General features: G+C 39.2%; 1 protein-coding gene across 1 annotated transcript in view; it reads left to right on the forward strand.

The window, feature by feature from the left end:
* The window catches only part of VEZT (vezatin, adherens junctions transmembrane protein), a 78,575-nt gene that overhangs the window by 45,785 nt on the left and 12,065 nt on the right, over positions 1 to 20,725 (forward strand). Inside the window, exons 6-7 of the mRNA XM_065404428.1 lie at positions 87 to 224; positions 13,382 to 13,529. Coding sequence (XP_065260500.1) covers positions 87 to 224; positions 13,382 to 13,529 — 286 coding nt within the window. The remainder of the gene's footprint in view (positions 1 to 86; positions 225 to 13,381; positions 13,530 to 20,725) is intronic.

Consider the following 20,725-nt stretch of genomic DNA (forward strand, 5'->3'; position numbering starts at 1 on the left):
AGTGAAATTGATGTATTGTCTTTTTGAAATTCTTTAGGACATCTGTACAGTTGTATCACATTTTACTTTTCAAGTTTGCTTGACAGGGTCAGTGCCGCTTGCCCATTTAATAAATCTGGACAGCATCCTAGTCAGCATCTCATCGGTCTTCGGAAAGCTGTTTACCGATCTGTCAGAGCCAACTTTCGAGCTTCAAGACTAGCTACTCTGTACATGCTGAAAAAATATCCTTTTTGTAAAAACCCACAAATGCAGATACTTATGAATGAATTACCTATCCATATAGATGGGACACTTAATTGTCCTCATGAATAGAGCTGGCACCAGTAGAAACTTGTGGTATCTAGTTAAATATATGCAAGAAGGAAGGGAAAGGGCTGCAAAGTGTCTTTTTTTGAGGTATGCTTGAGACAGCACATTCTTAAAATATTTCACGTTTTTGTCACTGTGCAATCTAAGATAAGAGTACTCTACTATGTCTTGCAAACATGTGCCTTTTGTGTGAATATTGATATGTGTGATTCAGTCCTTTCCCTTTCATTATTGCTCTTACCCATCTTTATTTCCCTCCTTCCAAAATAACTTTCATCTCAACCACCTGCCCTCTCACTTTGTGTCTCCATTGCATATCTAGTCTCCAGGTTAAAAGGTAAGTGATTTCCTATTTCATGAAAGCTGAATGGCACTGTTGCAACATAGGTTAGTCAAGAGGCACACTGAACAGTGAGGATTTTCTACTTCCAAAATCAAATGCGGTACTTCTCACAACCGATTCAAACTCTGTTTGCCAAAGCGTGAACCCATAGTCCATTGAAAAAATGACAGTAGGATTACTTGACGGCTGTGCTATATCTGTGCCATAGTTGGGAAAATATCAGAAATGCCAATGTATTGCATTCAAATATATGTGATTATATTTCTACCTCCCCAGAAAAATCACAAGCTTGGAAACTAATGTGCATGGTAACATTGTGAAAATCTGTCATTACCAATTATTGTTATATTTTCCTGGAATATGTGGTTTGGTTAATATTGATAGCACTCCTGGATATGTGTGTGTGTTTGTGTAACAGGTGTAGTGATACTCCAGTTCAGAGGAAATAAGTGTTTATTCGTGGATCATTTATCTAGGGATGTGAATCCTGCTTTTGTGCTCAAGACATCACTGATTCATATCCTGAGATAGCCCTGGAGAGTAGATTTATTTTCTGTATATGGGAAGGGAAATGTAACCAGTCGTATCTGGAGTGACTGAAACTATTTTATAAAAGTAACTTCAAACTCTGGATTGGATATAACTGAGAATAACTTTAGCGGTTGGGGAAGAGAACTGAAAATGGGAACAATACATGTGGTCTTCTCAGAGATCCTTTTGTACCAGAGTGTAAAAAAGTATGCTCAGTATTGGATACTAACTGGTGTACAGATTAATAGAGTGGGAGAGAGGGTTACCTTCTACAGAACTATTTTGGTTTGGATTAGACTGGATCCACTTCAGCAGAAGGGTTGCCACCCTCTTAGCTTCAAAACTGGCAAGGGTGGTTAAGTTAGCTTTATATTAGGAAATGAGGAAGAAGGAGATCTTTTGTTTAACTCAGAAAATTTGGCGTTTACTTTTGCCTTACTTTGTATGGTTTTAAGATGGAGTTTGTCCCGTAACAAAAGATGAATAGATGGCTCAGCCATGGAAATCATTAGCGAAAAGCTGGAAGAAATAAGTAGGTTTTGAGGAAGGATTTGAAGGCAATGTGTAGGGATGCTTGACACACAGGAAAAGGGATATTCTGGGCTGAGGGAGCAGCGTGGGAAAAGCACAAAGTTGGAGTGCAGGGAGCACAGACAGTATGTAGGTTATCGGAGTTGAGATTTAGGCACAATCGGATCTGCAATGAATGAAAAGTGAGAATAAGAGGGTTGAATTTTAGGGGGGAATTAACACCCGCCAGAATAATTCAGAGCAGCCTGAGGGTTGCCCCAAGTTACTCTGGCTTGTAATGGACCCTACTGACTGTTGTGTCGTCTGTGGATTGCTTGAATGTAGCGCATTCTAACCACAGCCTCCCCCACCCTTTTCACTCCTCCAGCATTGGGGACTACATAGAGCTATCTTCATCAGCCAAGGATTTCCTCACATTACGGAATTTTCAGCTGCTCACTTAGGACAGCTTTACTGGGCCTTTTGTGCCACCAGAGTGGCCCACGGCAGGGAAAGGAAAGATTTAGAGGAGCTTGACTGTGTATAATTAGGGAATGACGTGATGAAATTAAGGAAAGGCATTTCAGCTGAGTATCAGGAAAAGTTGAAATCCAGATTTTCACTGCTACAAAGAACAAAAGTGGGGTTTTAAAAATATCTTTCTACAGAAAATCAGACCATGCATTAGACTGCAGTGCCTATAGGCTGTCCGAGTATGATTTAATCCATATTTAAAGGTGTTTATTGTGAGCACTGTGAAAGACAGGAATGTAGTAGTACTATTGATGCAATATTTACACCACCTGTAGCAATCTAATGTAGTTTTTCTTAGAAAAACATGCTTAACATTTGGCATAAAGTTTCAAAAGACCATTGAAATGAAATTTAGTTTTTCTGTTTTTCTCAAATGTCCTCAGAAGAAACTGCTAACTTTACTTGGATAAACTTTTTTTATTGCACTTGATGTACTATTTCTGCATTTTTTTTGCCAGATCAAGAGTATATCTCTGTGTCAAAGCAGGGGAAAAACTGAATCCAGTTTGTTCAGTACAGCATTCTGAAATTTTAATATGTGAGAAATGCCTTTGGTTTTAAAAGAAAGTGAAATGCAGCACTCCAGCTAATATAGTTAAGCTAAAAGTTTAATTCCATTTTATTTGGTGACTGGTCCTCCTACTGGGTTCTCTACCTGTGATTTTTCTTTATCTTCTTTGAAGAAGGACACGTTATCTTGATAACAGTGTGAACATAATAAATAAAACTTACTGTCTGATAGTTAATGATGATAGTACACCTCTACCCCGATATAACACGAATTTGGATATAACGCGGTAAAGCAGCGCTCCGGGGAGGCGGGACTGCGCGCTCTGGCGGATCAAAGCAAGTTTGATATAACGCGGTTTCACCTATAACGCGGTAAGATTTTTTGGCGCCCGAGGACAGCGTTATATTGGGGTAAAGGTATATGTTGAAATGCAGTCAACTGACTGGCTTCAGTATTGAAGGAGTGACTCATTTTGATAGAGTGATAAAATTTAAAAGTGGGACCAGATCCTCACATGGTGTAAATATTCACAGCTTCATTCATTTTAATTACATGTCCACTTACATTTGCTGAGGTTCTGGCCCGTAAAAGATATAAAATCTGAATTGATGTAACACTGTGACAATTTTGAACACTTGTGTCAGGAAATACAAAATTTAGAGTTCTTTCAGTAACCTTGGCTTACTCACATTGCTCACTGAGATGGTGTATTTTTGACAACTAAGGTGGTTATGTTGACACATATATATCTTGATATATTTGATTCACATCTATGATCAGATATATGTGCATAATTTGCATTTATTTCAATAAGAGTGGCCATATCTGAATACAAATTTATGTTATGGTATATATGCAGTGTGGCTGCTTTAAATTGTAGGCACTCTATTTTTATATAAATAAAAAGTAGGGAGCAGTTCTCAAATATTATAGACGAGGCATGGCTGAAAGGAGTGTATCAGAGGAGCTCAGCTAACAACCTGACTGATAGATTTTATTTTTTTTTAAATTGTGGCTATTTGAAAAGTGTGAATGAATCCTGTGGCGATAGATGAGTAGACAAAGAGCAGCGATTTGCATAAAGGTGAATGATTAAATAAATATATCCCACACCTATGTAGTTTATCGCATGGCTGTCACCTTCTCAGACATTTCTGGTATGTATTATTAAATGTACACTCCCCCCACCAAAATGTGTATGCAAATTAGGGTCTCTTGGAGGCCCAAAAAAAAGCACTTTATGGGGACCAGAAACAGATCCGGCTGTGACAGGCCAAACAGCATATTGTAGACACTTGTCTTATTTGTATCCTAATGTTATTGTATTCTTTGTGGTAGGATTAAATGTTTCCCTTTGGATATTTCTATGACACCCACATGTTGTTGTTACAGAGTGTTAAAAAACTTAATACATAGTTTTGCTCATAGCAGCACAGATTGCATACACCTGCTACTGTGTCATTATTCAGTCAAATTAGACTGGAGATTTAGCAACGTATACCTAAGGCTAACATGTCAAAGCTTACAACTCCCTTCATTAACACTATATTTATTAATGCAAATAAATTAATATCTAGATAATTAACATTTGCTGTGGTATAAAATATAACCGTGTTGAGCAGTGTTAAAATTTAATTTAAAACGTAAGAAGAATTATCGCTTTCAGCTTATGTAAAGCTTTGATATTGCATTTGATGGACCAGTAACTTTTTCTGAGATGGAAAATCTTCCACACACATTCTGTACTTGTTATGTTAAATGTCAGTCTTGCATTGTGGGAACAATATATAACTGCATCCTGTCACGTCTTTCTTTTTCAAAGCTGAGTCATTCATTACACTACTTCCACAAGCGTACTTCCTCAATAATAGAAGCAAGAGCCTGCATGTGGAGAAGGTTTCTCTTTACTCAGACAAAGGGATTTCTCCATCACTTGACAGCTATAAGGGTTGCAATCTGCACCATTGAAGTCAGTGGGATTTTCCACTTATTTCAGTGAGTGCAGGATTAAGATTGGATGGGTGACATTTTATGACCTCTGTTATGCAGGAGGTCAAACTACACAATTGTAATGGTCCTTCTCGCCTTAAAATTCTGTGGGCCATATCTTCAGTTGATGTAAATGAGTGTAGTGCTACTGAATTCAATGGAGCTGTACCAGTTTACACCCTCTGAAGAGCTGGCCATATGAATCTCTGAAACTCTCATTTTACTATAAATGGGAGAAATCCTCCTCTTGTGACAAAATGCAACCAATTCACTAGCAAAAGAGAAGGTGTTGTTGTCTAGCTGCTAAGTGCAAGACATCTGGCTTTTTATTTCTAACTTTGTCATAAACTTGCTGTGTGGGGCAAGTCTCTTAATATCTTTTTACTTCAGTTTTACCTGTACAGGTGTGGTAACATTTACCTATCTGACATGAGTGTTGTGAAGCTTAATTCACAAGGTTGTTTAACGTTCTGGGATGCTAAGTGCTACAGAAGTGCAGGTTTTGTTAGTTATTATTTGTTACCATATTGGTGACTGTCTACTGTTGGCAAATACACTTCTGTATCAGTGGGGTAGATGTCTAGGTTACATACAGACTGACATTAGGGTGACCAGATGTCCTAATTTTATAAGGACAGTCCTGATATTTGGGGCTTTTTCTTATATAGTTGCCAATTACCCCCGTCCCAATTTTTCACACTTGTTATGTGGTCACCCTAACCGACATTGCCAGCTGCCCTATGTGTGCAATGTGGTGAGTTAACTGCTGTTAGTGAGAGATTCAGATATTTGGGGCCTTTTAGACCCAATCTGACCCTAAGATGCTGCTGCATACCCGTTTTGATTTTATTTTAGCCCCTAGTACTTTTGCATCCTATGCGGATCATTTCTCAGCTTGAAAGCTCAGCCAGTTAGGACATTAAGGAAATAACATTTTAACGGAATAGGCTCTTACCACAACATATGTAAACACAAGTGTGTTATATATTTCTCAGCTGTGTTGAGTTCAGGGAGACTTAAACCTTTGCTCTATTACTCCTGTTACTACTACTTTATGCAAATCTAGTTATTGCATCAAGAAACATTGAAAAAACACAGTGCAGGTTTTTTAATTCTTTAAATAAAAGTGAAGGAAATGGTAGGTTAAATGTTGTAAAATGCACCCATTTGGTGATGAGTTACTGTCTGTGTTAAGACAGGATTTTTCTGTGCAATAGCTATCCTACTAACTCGAGTATGGTCATGGCATCTTGAAAATTCTTTGTTTACTATTGTATACATATGTATAAGCGGGTCCATTTGTACAAAACCAGGCACGTTTACTATTGTACAGAATACCTCGAATAAGTAAATGCTTAATGCATAGTTTTACTGCATTTTTTTTTTAACAAATTGCTAAAAGTATCTGATACAGAAGTTGAGTGATATGGACAATTGGATAAAAAGCCCCAAACAAAAGTGTCTTATACAACATGCTGAGCGCCTCCTGTAAGGCGGAACATGGGGCATGCTCAACTCTGACACAAGTCAATGAGCAATACCCTACTTCATTGGAGTTGTTGATGCAAGGCAGATGCAGTGGGAGGTGAAGTTGTTCAGAGTCTTACAACATTTTCACCAATTCGCATATATGAAGTGCATTAGTTCCTTTCATGGAAATTGCTTTTTAAGTGCCGAGTATTCATATTTATATACTGTTATGTACCACCATTGGTGAGCATGGTGCTTTATAGGCAAATAAGATGAAGTTGCTGCCCTGAAAATTAGCTGACTAATCTGCACTATATATTAGAAATTGTGTACTGTGTTTTGCTTTAACAAGATACTTTGCCTTCTCTTGCTCCCAAGTTGTTAATGAAATAAGGTAAATAGATTAATGAAATAAAAATGTTTGTACAAATACATGGAAAACTGTACACACATATGGCTACCTAGTTTAGCTACTGAATTTTGACTTTGATAGGAATCACTAGCTGATACTTACATAAATGTGTTTGTTTCAAGGAAAAATATGTTCAAGTAGTATATTCATTATTGGTAATTCTTGAGATTTTTATCAAAAATTCATCATATTTGGGTTTTTTTTGTTTTTTTTTTTATCCCTAGCTACTGATGGTTTGTGATTAGGTGAGAATCTCCGCTTTCATTTAATAAAAACGTAAGTGTCTATCCCTCGTGGTTGTGGTGAAAAAGCTTGAAAATGTTAACCCAGTTGTACCATTAACATTCAAAAACCAGAAGACCAATAAAAAAAAAAAACCTACCAAATTTTATTATTTTCTTAAAATATCATGACTTTAAAGCAAATCTTATTATTTGGGGGGGGGGGGCTGACTCATGATTTTTGAATGCTTGGGGATTGGCAGTATTGTAAATTTGTGTATGGTTTAGGGATAATAAATTATGCATTTCCAAGTTAAGTGAAAGATCATTTTTATTTAGCAACTTTTGTTTAAAAATCTCATGTCTCCTTAAAAAATGGGCACAGAAGTGGAAGTTGAACATTGTTTAAATAAAACTTCTCTAGTGTATTTTCTTTGCTCCCACACACACATACGTGTACAAGAGTTTTTAAGGGATTGATGTGCATTCAGTCAGCATACACTGAAGAATAAGTCATGTTAATCAGCAAAGTATGATTACAGATCCCCTCAAGAGTTCAGTTATCTTGTGGTATCCATACCATGGGATTGAATCTTGACTCTTTCTAGGATTGCTTCCAGTCTTTTTATGTTGAAACATAATTTAAAGTAAAATACCTTGATCTCTGGAGTGTTCTAGTTATTTCTAGAATTTTTCAACTGTAAAGTGTATGGTTAAAGTTCATTTCATTTTAGAATAATTTAAAGTCACCATTACGGTGCTTAATCTTGATCTTATCAAATTAGCATTAACATTCCTGCAATCTAGTGGATCTGTTGTTTAATATCTCACTGGGATTCTAAACAACCTTTTAAAAATAAATTCAGATTCATTTGTATTAGAACACACTGATGCTTTTGTAATTATACCCTATTTTCTTGCCTTATATAAAGATAATCGTAAATTTCAACTCTGAAAGGCACTGTAAGAGTAGTGGTATATAAATCCAGAACTAATGTTCAACTCTATGTACAATCCTACAGTTATATATACTGTCTCCTGCAATGTTTTCTTTAACATGAGTCAGAAATCCACCCTTGCTCCCAGTCTGCAGTTATTAATCCTATGCAGAGTACAAAACTGCATATGAACTAAAAATGAAATATATTGAGAGCACATTACTAAACCTGCATTATAAGATCTTCATGCTGCTAGAGAACGTTTGTTGCAGAAAGAGATTAAAAGGAACTTCAGTGAAACTTTCAAATGTTCAATCTTAAAGATTGTGGCCTGATTTTTTTCCATCTCAGGAAAGGATAGGCATGGTAATCCCAGTACTCCACATCCTCCTGGGTTAATTTAAAACATTGGATCCTGCTAACACCTACATGTTTACATGAGTCAATAACTGATTGCGACATATTACATTCCTGGGAACTCGCATTACAGGCTTTTCTTTGCCCTATTACTGGGATGTCTGAAGAGCAGTAATTAGGCTTTTGTCTAATTTAGGTTACTGAAAAAATTTAAAGGAAGTTCTGCCTGTTTGGAGGTGCACATTCAATGCTTCTTTCTCATGGGCCACCAAAGCTTCATTACAGGCGCTGCTTTTTCTGCTCAAGTGGTAAAATTATTTTCTGGAGCAGATTTTTTTTTGTTTTGTTTTAATCCTGTGAGAATTAAACAGGTGGAAAATCATTTGAGTCTGGGATTGAAAGGGTGGAACTTGTAATTAACTATCCCAGAAAACAGTTTAGCCAGCTGGGCAGGAGACCAGTGCCTCTGCTGGACCTTATATGATCCCAGAGGAAGGGAGCATTGCATTTGCAAATCAAAATAGAAATTAAAGAAACGTGGTTTGAATTAAATCTTTTTTCCCCCTTAGGACTTTATAAGAGAAACATTTTCAGAGTTCTGCAGGGTAAAGGTTTCTGTAGATGTATGATAGCAATTCAATATTTCCAGATGTAAGTTTTCTATTTTGTGACCAGATAGATAACCTAAATGCTCAAAAATCATGTCATTCCCCCCACCCACCAAAAAAAAGAAAAAAAAAAAGATTGGCTTAAAATCATGAGGCTTTGGGGGGAGGTGGTTTGTTTGTTTTTGTATTTTTGGTTTTTTTTAAAAGAACGTGGTACCTTTTTGTTTGCCGTTTGGGTTGGGGTCATTAGGTTACATCCACTTTGCATTTTTCAAGCATTTCTCCACATCCAAAAGCTAGAAAACATTTTGTTGTTGTTGTTGTTGTTGTGTTTTGTTGGAAGCTGAGATTCTAATGCAATCTCAATTCCAGCAGCTCAGACTTTAATTAAAATACCAGTTATCGCAAAAGTTGGTAACACATGATACCCACCACGAAGTAAAACTACTACAAAGCACAAATTAATTAGACAAACTCAGTGCATGTAACTTATACAACATATTCTGAATAGAGCAGGCATTCATTAAGGTTTGAAATAGTTCAAGCCTCTAACTCAAAATCCTAAAAATATTGAAGCACAGGACTGGCAAACACTAGGGATGAGGCAAATAGAAAGCTTTCAGTGTTCACAGAATATCAAATAGTAGGGTTGATAATTAAAGTATTACCATGTACCTACCAGTAACAACCCTCCCCCCCCCCCCCCCCCCCATCTACTACAGAGGGCTGGGAACTGAGTGAGCAAGAAAGTTGGGCATCAGGAGAGAATGGGATTCTGGAGCTGGTGATGTAGTAGGAGGCAGTGGGGAGGGGTGAAATGAGGCTATTGCACACAGGGAATAGTATATCTAAAATGGCTGCTGCCCATGGTGGTGGCTTCCATATTATGTTCTCATAACCCATATTCTCTCTCTTTATTTTTTGTGTGGCTGGTGGGGAGAGGAAGCAGGATGTATCTGATGAGAGTCAGATCTACTTACCTTTTACTACATACAACCACCATCAAGACAGCCCAGAAATGGGACTAAATCGGCTCATGGATGGAAGAAGAGCTGGTTGAATCTGAGTAAGACAGAGTTTATGTTGGTGGGCAGAGGAAAGCACACTGAAGAGTTTGTAGCCACGGTACATTCTCCTTTTGGTTGAAAGCACACATCCACTATTGGCCAATTCAGGGTGTGGTGTAGACATGTTGGGAGTCCTGGCTGACATTAATCCCTAACATAGCAGCCTCTGTGAGTAACACTTTCTCCAGTTGGCTAGCAGACTCTGTCCCATCCTGGTGGACTCTGACTTAGCCTCAGCTATTCAAACCTTTGTCAACCCCTTTCTGGACTGCAGCAATGCAAGATACCTGGGTATGAAGCCTTCATTGCTTAGGCAACTCCAACTAATACAGAACACTGCAGTATGTCTGCTCAGCAACACAGGCTACCACAAACACATTAAAACTGTCCTTGTTTCTCAACGCTAGTTTCCCATAGAATATCAAGTCAAGTTAAGTTCTGAGTCCTTACCCTCAAAGTACTTCATGGCCTGGGTCCAGAATACCTGAAATATCACCTAAATTTCCAGGATGAAGACCATGATTGACCACTCTGGTCCTAAGGCACAATGGAATTCTCTACCATAAGGGTAAAGTTTGTCAGTTCAGAAGACAGAACTTTCTTGGAGGCTTGCTTCAGACTGTGGAACAAACTCCCACAGGAACTAAGGACCATCACAAACCTCACCTTCACCTGCTCCAAGAGCAAGGAGCACTTCTTCAACCTGGCTTCTCTAACTTAAACCCAGAGCAGTATATATGTTTAAAACAAAACTAAACCCTACCAAAATAAGTCTACATTGCCTGCACAGTTCTCCCACTGGGGAGAGGATGAGAGATAATGAACCACATGTGACAGATGGAAGTCATGTCCTGTAATGCACTACTGGAAGTTGCTCAGATATGTGTGTGTGCTGAGTGCAGAATAAGAATCTATTTAGAATAGTATAGAATAGAATTTGAATAGTCAAGATGCCAATATTTGTATACAGATTTAACGTGAATGTACTGTTTTGTTCCATTTATAGAAAGTACATTACCCTTAGCAGCAAAGGTGTTAGAATCACTTAATTTTAAAGACAAGATTCCATAGACTAATATAACCCAAAACAATATGACTTTGCTGTGAGGTACTTCAACAGCAACATTTTGATTTTTGGTGACATTAAAGCCTTGCAGTTGAAAAAAGTACTACAGGGTGCAACTTCAGTATTGTGGTTGTAACCTGACATAATTTGGAACTGAAATTTTACACTTGATATCTTGTTACTTGCATCACTGCTTGTATATTTATATCCTAGCAAAATCCCAGACCAGTTTTCCAGCTGTTCCTAAACTTTTTGTGGTAGTGTAGCCATTGACTTACCACAAAAATGTTACTTCAGATTTGTATCGTATCATTGACCCTACGGAGGATTTGCTATCCTTTAATGCTATGGTTCATTACTTTTATTTCACAATTCTCGTATTTATTGACATTAAACTTTATTAAGCTTCTATATTTGTAAGAATATTTTCCTATGAAGGTATGTTCTTTTTGCTCTGCAATACAATACATTGAAAAGTACTGCATCCATTATGTAGTCTATGGAATTTGGACGATCTTAGCCGTTTCCTATAAATTGGCACAGATGGTTTATGAAGCCCATTACTCTCTTCAGCATGCAAAGCAAAGTATTTTATGTTTTCAAAAATCAACGGAAAATAACTTGTTGGCTAGAAGGAAAATATAAAATGTGACTGCATAACTATAGCATCAACAGATGCCTCTCCCTTTATGCCCAACTTCACTATTCATGGTACATTAAAACACCTGTATTTTTGGTGACATAAACCTGGTAGCATGATTCTCTGATATATTTTGTACCTCTCATCTTCCCAAACAAAACAAACAACAGGCACACATGCTGTTTTTGGAGAAAACTGAGTAATTGCTGTTGAGACAGGGAACCTGCAGATATGAGTATTACAGTAGAAGCTCACTAAGGGTATGTCTACACTGCAATTAAAAACCCTGGGCTGGCCAAGCCAACTGACTAGAGCTTGCAGGGCTCAGACTAAGGGACCATTTAATTGTAGTGTAGACAATTGGGCTTGGGCTGCAGCCTGAGCTCTGGGTCCCTGCACTCTGACAGGGTACTAGAGCCTGAATCAGGGCCGGCACCGGCGAAGGAAGCAGGTGCCTGGGGCGGCCAATAGAAAGGGGTGGCACTCCGTCCGTTGTTGGGGCAGCATGTCCGGGTGTGCAACGGCAATTCGGCAGCGGGTCCTTCAGTCCCTCGCTTCCTCTTTGGCGGCAGCTCAATCGCGCCGCTTCAGTCTTTGGCAACAATTCGGCGGCGGGTCCTTCACTAATCAGGTTTTTTTTTTTTTTTTTTTCCTTCGCCACTTGGGTTGGCAAAAAAGCTGGAGCCGGCCCCGGCCTGAATGTCTACACCATAATTAAACAGTCCCTTAGTCTGAGTCAGCTGGCATGGGCCAGCCATAGGTTTTTAATTTCAGTGTAGACATAACCCTTTGCATCTCATCCAAAGCCCGTTGAAGTCAATAGAAAGATTCCCATTAATTTCAGTGTGCTTTGGATCGGTCCTTAAGGCCCCAAGCCTGCAAGCATTTTTCTTTGTGCTTAACTTTATGCCTGTGAGAAGTCTCATTTGAGCTGTTACTGCAATGGGATTACTCACATGCATAAGATTAAGCACATGCTTAAGTATTTGTATGATCATGCTGATAACTGTGAAACCCATTGCTAATCACCTAATTTTGCAAATGATTAAGTAGGTGAATATAATGAAACAAAGATACTGCCTCATAAAATGTTTTCACTTATTTTGACTTATCATTTGACAATATATTGTAGCTACTACAGAAGTAGGTACTCTGGTATACTATGTTCATAAAATGTATTAAAGAAATTAAGTTTTAGTGACATGAGATCTTACGACACGCCATGTTATAGCTGAGACGTTTGTGAGACTGATCAATTTATTGCATCAGCAATGTGAAAATTTGGCATTTTCTACTATTCATGTAAGAAATTTTAAAGAACTGCTTTTTAAAAATCTGCAGATATGTGATTTGCTTTAATATTGCTCATCCTCCACAAAAAATAGTTCATAGGGAAATCGCCTGGTTATCCTGACTTATATAAAACACACAAACCATGAAACGTGCATTACCCAACATTTTCTTGTCTCTGGCAGTATTGCTCTTAACTTGTTGAATGTATACTTTTTAATTTTAAGGCTGTCATTAGAGTTTATTGTGAACTAGCTCTTTGATGATTTTGCAGAGATTTCCTCAATTAAAGGAATGCAGGGATTATTTATTAGCTGTTTATTATCTTTATTGTTGCAGTATCCTTTGTCTACAACTTATTGTAAACATTTGAGCCTTTAAAACCTATTCAGCGTACAACCGTACTCATTGATCACTTAAAACTGGACTTGGACTGAGTGTGCTCTCCAGTAACTTGCCAGAAAGAAAGATCCTTAGTAATTGGAGATTATTAGTTGCTTTGCCTCTTCTCTCTCCCCCCCCCCCCCCCCCTTCCATTTAGTACAAAGGCTTCTTTGTTAACTGCTTTAACTCTGACTAAACCTACCCTCTTAATGCGGAGAGTGACAACGTGACCAACTACATCTGCGTAGTTCCTTTTAAGGAACTGGGTCTGGGTCTGAGTGAAGAGCAGGTGTCGGAAGAGGAGGCACACAACCTCACAGATGGCTTCAGCCTGCCTGCACTCAAGGTAATCCATTCTAGAAGGGAGAATGCATGCTTACATATACAGACTCATGCAAATCCATTTCAGTTGTGACCATGCCCTGCTGTTTGTTGTTTCAGATATCTGATTTTTCTCCCCCTACTTGTATCAGTCTGTAGTAATAGAGTATATTTAAAGAGCCCTGAGTGAGATTCATGAATGCTCCAGAAGTTCATCTTGCATATTTTTACAACTATTGGCTTTTCAGAGGATTTCATTTAACATTTAATTAAAGAAATTGATGTGCAGTGCAGAATAGGGTGTTGGGTTGTCTAAATCATTCTTTTATTTAGCAAAAAAAAAATTGCCATTCACTAATCAGTCTCTTCCCAAATGTTGTATTTAATGCTATGATTTAATTTAATCAGTGCTGTTGGAAAAAGTCCATAAAGTAATTTCTCAATTTGTACATGTCTCTTGGCTAATCCCTTGCTCTCATCTTGACTTGAACAAAATGAGAGACATTCCAAAGATGTACATTGCTGGTAGTTGAAAATGGAAAAAGCCGCATTGATTTATGCAGTAGGGTTCATAAGCTGAACACCTAGCATCATGAATCAGTGTGCTACTTTGATCTCTGAAAAATGTTTAACTAAACAGAATGGCAGACACCTAATGCTCTTTAAACTAGGAATTTGGGCAAGATGATTGGGAGATGCTCGTTTAATCTCCACACCTAATTCTAATATTGAGTGGGAGGAAAATCAAGTAAAAGAGGATACAGCAATGGAGAGAAGAAAAACAGAGGGTAGGAGAATGGACAAGAGGAAAGATAGTGTTAATACCAATGACAGTAACAGCCAGGTAGGCGATACTGGTAGTAAAATGACTGTACCTAATCGGGTGAGGAATCTAAATGAAGCCAAGCAGAAACAACTAAGATGTCTGTACACCAATGCAAGGAGCCTAGATAACAAAATGAAGGAACTAGAACTCCTGGTGCAGAAAGTGAAACCAGATATTATAGTTATGATAGAAACATGGTGGAATAGGAGTTCTGACTGGACTGCAGATATTAATGGGTATGTGCTGTTCAGTAAAGACAGAAATAAAGGTTAAAAGTGGTGGAGTAGCATTGTATATTAATGAGGAGTAGACTGAAAAGAAATTAGAAGTGATGGAATGGATAAAACAAAATCTGTTTGAGTCAAAATCACTTTGGGGAAGAAGGGTAACAGACGTTCCACAGGGATAGCACTTGGGATCTGCTACAGATGCTGATTTGGATTTAGAAAGAGACCGCTTTAATATTTTTAATTAAATAAATATTACTGGGAATTGTGTGATTATAGGAGACTTTAATTTCCTAAATGTAGATTGGAGGACAAGTGCTACTAATAATGATAGCTGACAGATTTCTTCACCAAATAGTCACTGAACCAACAAGAGGTGATGACATTTTGAATTTAGTATTGGTAAGTAGTGAGGACCTCAGAGAAGAACTGGCTGTAGAGGACAATCTTGGCTAGAGTGATCATGAGTTAACTCAGTTTAAACTAAATGGAAGGATAAACAAAAATAGGTCTGTAACTCGATTCCTTGATTTCAGCAGGACAAACTTTAAACAATTAAGGGAATTAGTTAGGGAAGTGGACTGGACTGAAGAACTTGAGTATCTGAATATGGAGGATGCTTGGAGTTAGCTTTTGCAACTTTGAGTTACAGTATCTGGAGCATGCATCCCAAGCAAGGGGCAAAAAATCATAGGGAAGGGAAATTTGTTCAACCTGGATAGACAGGCACCTCAAACAGGTTATTAAGAGAAAGCCAACAAGGAATGGAAGAAGAGATGGATCAGCAAGGAAAACTGCCTCTTGCAGGTCAAAAAGTTGTAGGGGAAAAAGTGAGATCTGCCAAAAGCCAAGCAGAGCTGGACCTTGCAAAGGAAATTAAAACCAACAATAAGATTCTTTACCCATATAATTAAAAAAAAAAAAAAAAAACAAGGAAAGAAAAGAAGTGGGACCACTAAGCACTGAGTATTGGGTAGAGATTAAAGAAAATCTAGGTATGGCCTAGCACCTAAATGAATATTTTGCCTCAGTTTTCAATAAGAGTAATGAGGAGTTTGGGGACAGTGGCAGGATGGCTAATGGGAACTAGGATATGGAAGTAGAAATTACCACATTCAAGCTAAAAGCCAAATTCAATCAGCTTAATGGGACAAAATCAGGAGGCCTGGACAACCTCCATCCAAGAATATTAAAGGAACCAGCACATGAAATTGCAAGCCCCATAGGAAAGATTTTTAATGAATACCTAAACTTGGGCATCATACCCTGTGGCTGCAAACATAGTACTTATATTTAAGAAAGGAAAATACATGATCTGGGGCAGGGCCGGCTCTAGGATTTTTGCCGCCCAAAGCAAAAACAATTTTGGCCGCTCCCCTCCCCCCCCCGTTTTTTAATTACCCCACCCCCAGCCCCGCCTCAACTCCGCCCCTTCCCCAAATCCCCAGCCCTGCCTCCTCCCCCCAGGCTCTCAAGCCTAGGAGGGAGGGAGGGGGAGAAGCGGCGCCCGCGCCGCGGCCACTCGGAGTCTCCCCCTCCCTCCCAGGCTCTCAAACCTGGGAGGGAGGGGGAAATCCCGAGCGGCCGCGGCCCAGGCGCCGCTTCTCCCCCTCCCTCCCAGGCTCTCAAGCCTGGGAGGGAGGGGGAGCAGTGGCACGCGAAACGGCCGCTCGGGATCTCCCCCTCCCTCCCAGGCTCTCAAGCCTGGGAGGGAGGGGGAGCAGCGGCGCGCGAAACAGCTGTTTCGCACGCCGCGGCCGCTCGGGATCTCCCCCTCCCTCCCAGGCAGCAGCAGCGGAGGTGAGCTACGGCGGCCGGGGCACATTTTTAGGGGCGGCATTCTGGCGCCGGCCATGCCGCCCCTAAAAATGTGCCGCCCCAAGCACCAGCTTGTTTTGCTGGTGCCTAGAGCCGGCCGTGATCTGGGGAACTACAAGCCTGTTAGTTTGACCTCAATTGTATGCCAGGTCTTAGAACAAATTTTGACAGAGTGAGTGCTTAAGGACATAGAGGTAAATGATGATTGGGATAAAATACAACATGGTTTTACAAAAGGTATCGTTCAGACCAACCCGATCTCTTTCTTTGAGAAAATAACTGATTTCATGGACAAAGGAAATGCACTAGATCTATTTTACCTGGATTTCAGTAAAGCATTTGATACTGTTCCACATGGGAAATTATTAGTTACTTTGGAGAAGATGGCGATTAATGTGAGAATTGAAAGGTGCTTAAGAAACTAGTTAAAGGGAATGGGTCATTCTGTGAAAGGTGAACTGTCAGGCTGGAGGGAGATTACTGGTGGAGTTCCTCAAAGTTCAGTCTTGGGACCAATCTTATTTAACATTTTCATTAATGACCTTGACACAAAAAGTGGGAATGTGCTAATAAAATTTGTGGATGACACAAAGTTGGGAGGTATTGCCAACATGGAAGAGGACCAGAATATCATACAACCTTGAAAACTGGGAGTAATAGAAATGGGATGAAGTTTTAATAGTGCAGGGTCATGTGCTGAGAGATTAACAACAAGAGTTTTTGCTATGAGCTGGGGACTTATCAGCTGGAAGCAACAAAGAAGGAAAAAGATGTTCAATCACAGGATGACTGTGAGCTGTGGCCATGAAAAAAGCTAATGCAATCCTAGGATGCATCAGGTGAGGTATTTCCAGTAGAAACAGGGAAGTGTTATTACCATTATACAAGGCACTGGGGAGACCTCATCTGGAATACTGTGTGCAGTTCTGGTCTCCTATGTTTAAGAAAGATTAATTCAAACTGGAACAGGTGCAGAGAAGGTCTACTAGGATGATTAGAGAATGAAGAACCGCCTTATGAAAGGAGACTTAAGGAGCTTGGCTTGTTCAGCCTAGCAAAATGAAGGCTGAGGTGAGATATGATTGCTCTCTATAAATACATCAGAGGGATAAACACCAGGGAGGGAGAGGAGATATTTAGGATAAGGGCCAGTGCTGGCACAAGAACAAATGGGTATAAACTGGCCATCAACAACTTTAGGCTTGAAATTAGGTGAAGGTTTCTAACCATCAGAGGAGTGAAGTTCTGGAACAGCTTTTCAAAGGGAGCAGTGGGAGCAAAAAACGTAACTTGTTTCAAGACTGAGCTTGTTACGTTTATGGAGGGAATGGTATGATGAGATTGCCTAAAATGGCATATGGCCCATCCGCGACTGCTATTAGCAAATATCTCCAACAACTGGAGATGGAACCCTAGATGGGGAGGGCTCTGAGTTACTACAGAGAATTCTTTCCCAGGTGTCTGGCTGGTAGGTTATGCCCATATGCTCATGGTCTAACTGATCACCATATTTGGGGTTGGGAAGAAATTTTCTGCCAGGTTAGATTGGAAGAGACACTGGGGTTTTTTTGCCTTCCTCTGACAATGCTGTCACTTGCTGGTTTGAACTAAAATAAATGTTTGATTCTCTGTAACTTGAAGTCTTTAAATCAAGATTTGAGGACTTCAGTAACTTAGCCAGAGGTTATGGGCCTATTACAGGAATGGATGGGTTAAGTTGTGTGACCTGCAATTTGCAGGAGGTCAGACTAGATGACATGATGGTCCCTTCCGGCCTTTGAGTCTGTCTTTCTTCTTTTTGAGATATCGAATATCCCAAGTTTGCATGAGTAAATGGGTGCTATTGAAAGAAGATCTCATCTCTTCAAAAGTCTGATGGTTTTCAGTTCAGGCATTTTTTGTTTTATCTTAGAAAAATTCATTATTGTCTGACTCTTGTGTTAGTTTTATTGTGTTATATTTTATTCAGTAATCTCAGAACTTAATTTCTTTTGTCCTAGCAGTAAATATTGTCAGTAATAAAGACTGATAAGCTTTGAGGCTTAGTTTTGAGTAGACAGCTTTGCTAAATGGCAGCTTTTGGTTTTCATAAATTGCAGTTCTAGTAGGAATTATGCAGACCAAATTACTTTTCCACTATTCTTTGGGCAGCAGACGCCATAATTGTCATAATTTGTAAATGCTTCCAAACCCAGGCTTTGTTTATATGCATCTTGCACTGGTTTAACTAAAATCATTTTTTAAATTGATTTAAACCAGTTCAAACCCTGTTGTGGACACTTAAAAATCAGTTAATAACTGTCTTATATCAATTTTAGTTTAACTTGTTAACCAATCATCTTGTAACCTGGTTGTGACATAATTGAACAAAACTCATCAATATAAGCCCATTTTGTTTCCATATGTGGATTTCCACCAGTGTAACAAAATAGACTTAAACAATTTTACTTAAATCAGTGCAACATTTGTGTTGCGAACCCTAAATTTGTGCATAGTTCTCTTGGGTGCTTGCTTCCTCCAGAAAACCTCTAATATAGGTGCATTTCAGCATAATATGTATACACATCCATATATCTTTTAATATTTCTTTGTCATTCAAGCATGTCTAATCTATATCTGTAACTTTGTGTTGTGTCTCAGCCTGTGGGTGAGGAAAATCTCCTCCTCAAACAAGAACAGTTGACAGAGTAAAAGTACTTGGTATGTGAATAAATCCTCATCACAAAACAAACATTGATTCAATCCAGGGGAAAGTATCTAGGGTAATTTGGGGGAAGTATCATTGCTTCCTAGCAACCAAATATCTGCCAATAAAAAGAGCCAAATGCTTGTTATTGACTAGAAAGTTCAGTTGCTACCCTAAACATGTTCTGGATTCCCTTTTCTCTGGCCCACATGCCTTTTTCCAGGTAGGTTTTGGATTGCTCTCTTCCCAAAGTTCTCTACTTTTGTGGGCTACCTGTTAGTCATTCACTGCTTTCTCCTTATATTCTGTTTATATGGGCCTGTCCTCCTTTTATGTTTCATAAGTCCTAAGCTCTGATTTCTTGTTCTGAGCTGTGTGCTGATGCTCTTTCCTCAGGCTGCCTCCTTTTCATTTGGTTTTCTTTATAATACCCAGCCAAACCCCTGTGTTGAATGCAGAGATGAATAGGAAGTTAGTGTTGTGTAGCACTTGCCCCTGTGTTAAGTTCATATCAGTCTAAGTGTTACCTTCAGATAACTCCTACACCTGGAAGCAGTCATCTTTTCAGTTCTTTATATTACAGAGCAATAATTTGTTTTCCAGGTGAATATATTGCTTAACAGCTCCCCAAAATTATTCACACTATTAGGAAGGTGTGTCTTTTGGAATGATTATCAGTCCATCCATCTAAGTTCTTATAATGGTGCTCATCACCGTGGTATCTGAGCACCTGACTGTGACCATATGTTACAGAGACAAGGTGGATGAGGTAATATCTTTTATTGGACCAACGTCTGTTGGGGAGAGAGAGACACGCTTTCAAGCTTATACAGAACTCTTCTTCAGGTCTTGTACCCAGAACTGAAGAAGAGTTCTGTGCAAGCTTGAACGCTTGTCTCTCTCTCACCAACAGAAGTTGGTCCAGTAAAAGATATTACTTCACCCACCTTGTCTTTCTAATATTCTGCGACCACTACAGCTACAACACTGCACATGGTCATATGTGGTGGTTGCATATCCTTAAGTGTGTCACTATTATGGACATTTTTCTTTTGACAGTTCATGTATTGGAAAGACCACTACCCATTTACAACTGGAAATGATCCATAATTGCACTCATATAAAGCCTTTCCGCCCAGAATCTCAGAAGGTTAGAGAACATTACCTGTGAACTAAATATTGTCCCTCTTTTACAGATGAGAAAATAAGGTCGAGTAACTTGACCTGTTGTGGCCCTTGGGAATCAATCTCAGACCACACTCCATACTAGCCCAATTCTGATCTCTCTGTGGCCATGTCTACACTAGCGAGCTTACAGTGGCACAGCTGTACCGATGCAGCTGTGCCACTGTAATCGCGCTTGTGTAGCTGCTCTATGCCGACAGGAGAGAGCACTTCCATCGACATAATAAAACCACCTCCACGCGGGGCGGTAGTTGTGTCAGCAGGAGAAGCTCTCCCACCGACATAGCGCTGTGCACACTACCACTTACACTAACAAAATTTATGTCACTCGGGTGTGTTTTTTTTCACACCCCTGAGTAACATAAGTATCACCGGCATAAGTGGTATTGTAGACATGGACTGTGTGTGGGGCTGGTGTAACGGTTAAAAGTACTATCTTCCTCTTTTTTATAAAAAAAAAAGGCATTGCCCAGAAAGGT

The sequence above is a fragment of the Emys orbicularis genome, chromosome 1 (assembly GCF_028017835.1).
Source record: "Emys orbicularis isolate rEmyOrb1 chromosome 1, rEmyOrb1.hap1, whole genome shotgun sequence".
Taxonomy (NCBI): domain Eukaryota; kingdom Metazoa; phylum Chordata; order Testudines; family Emydidae; genus Emys; species Emys orbicularis.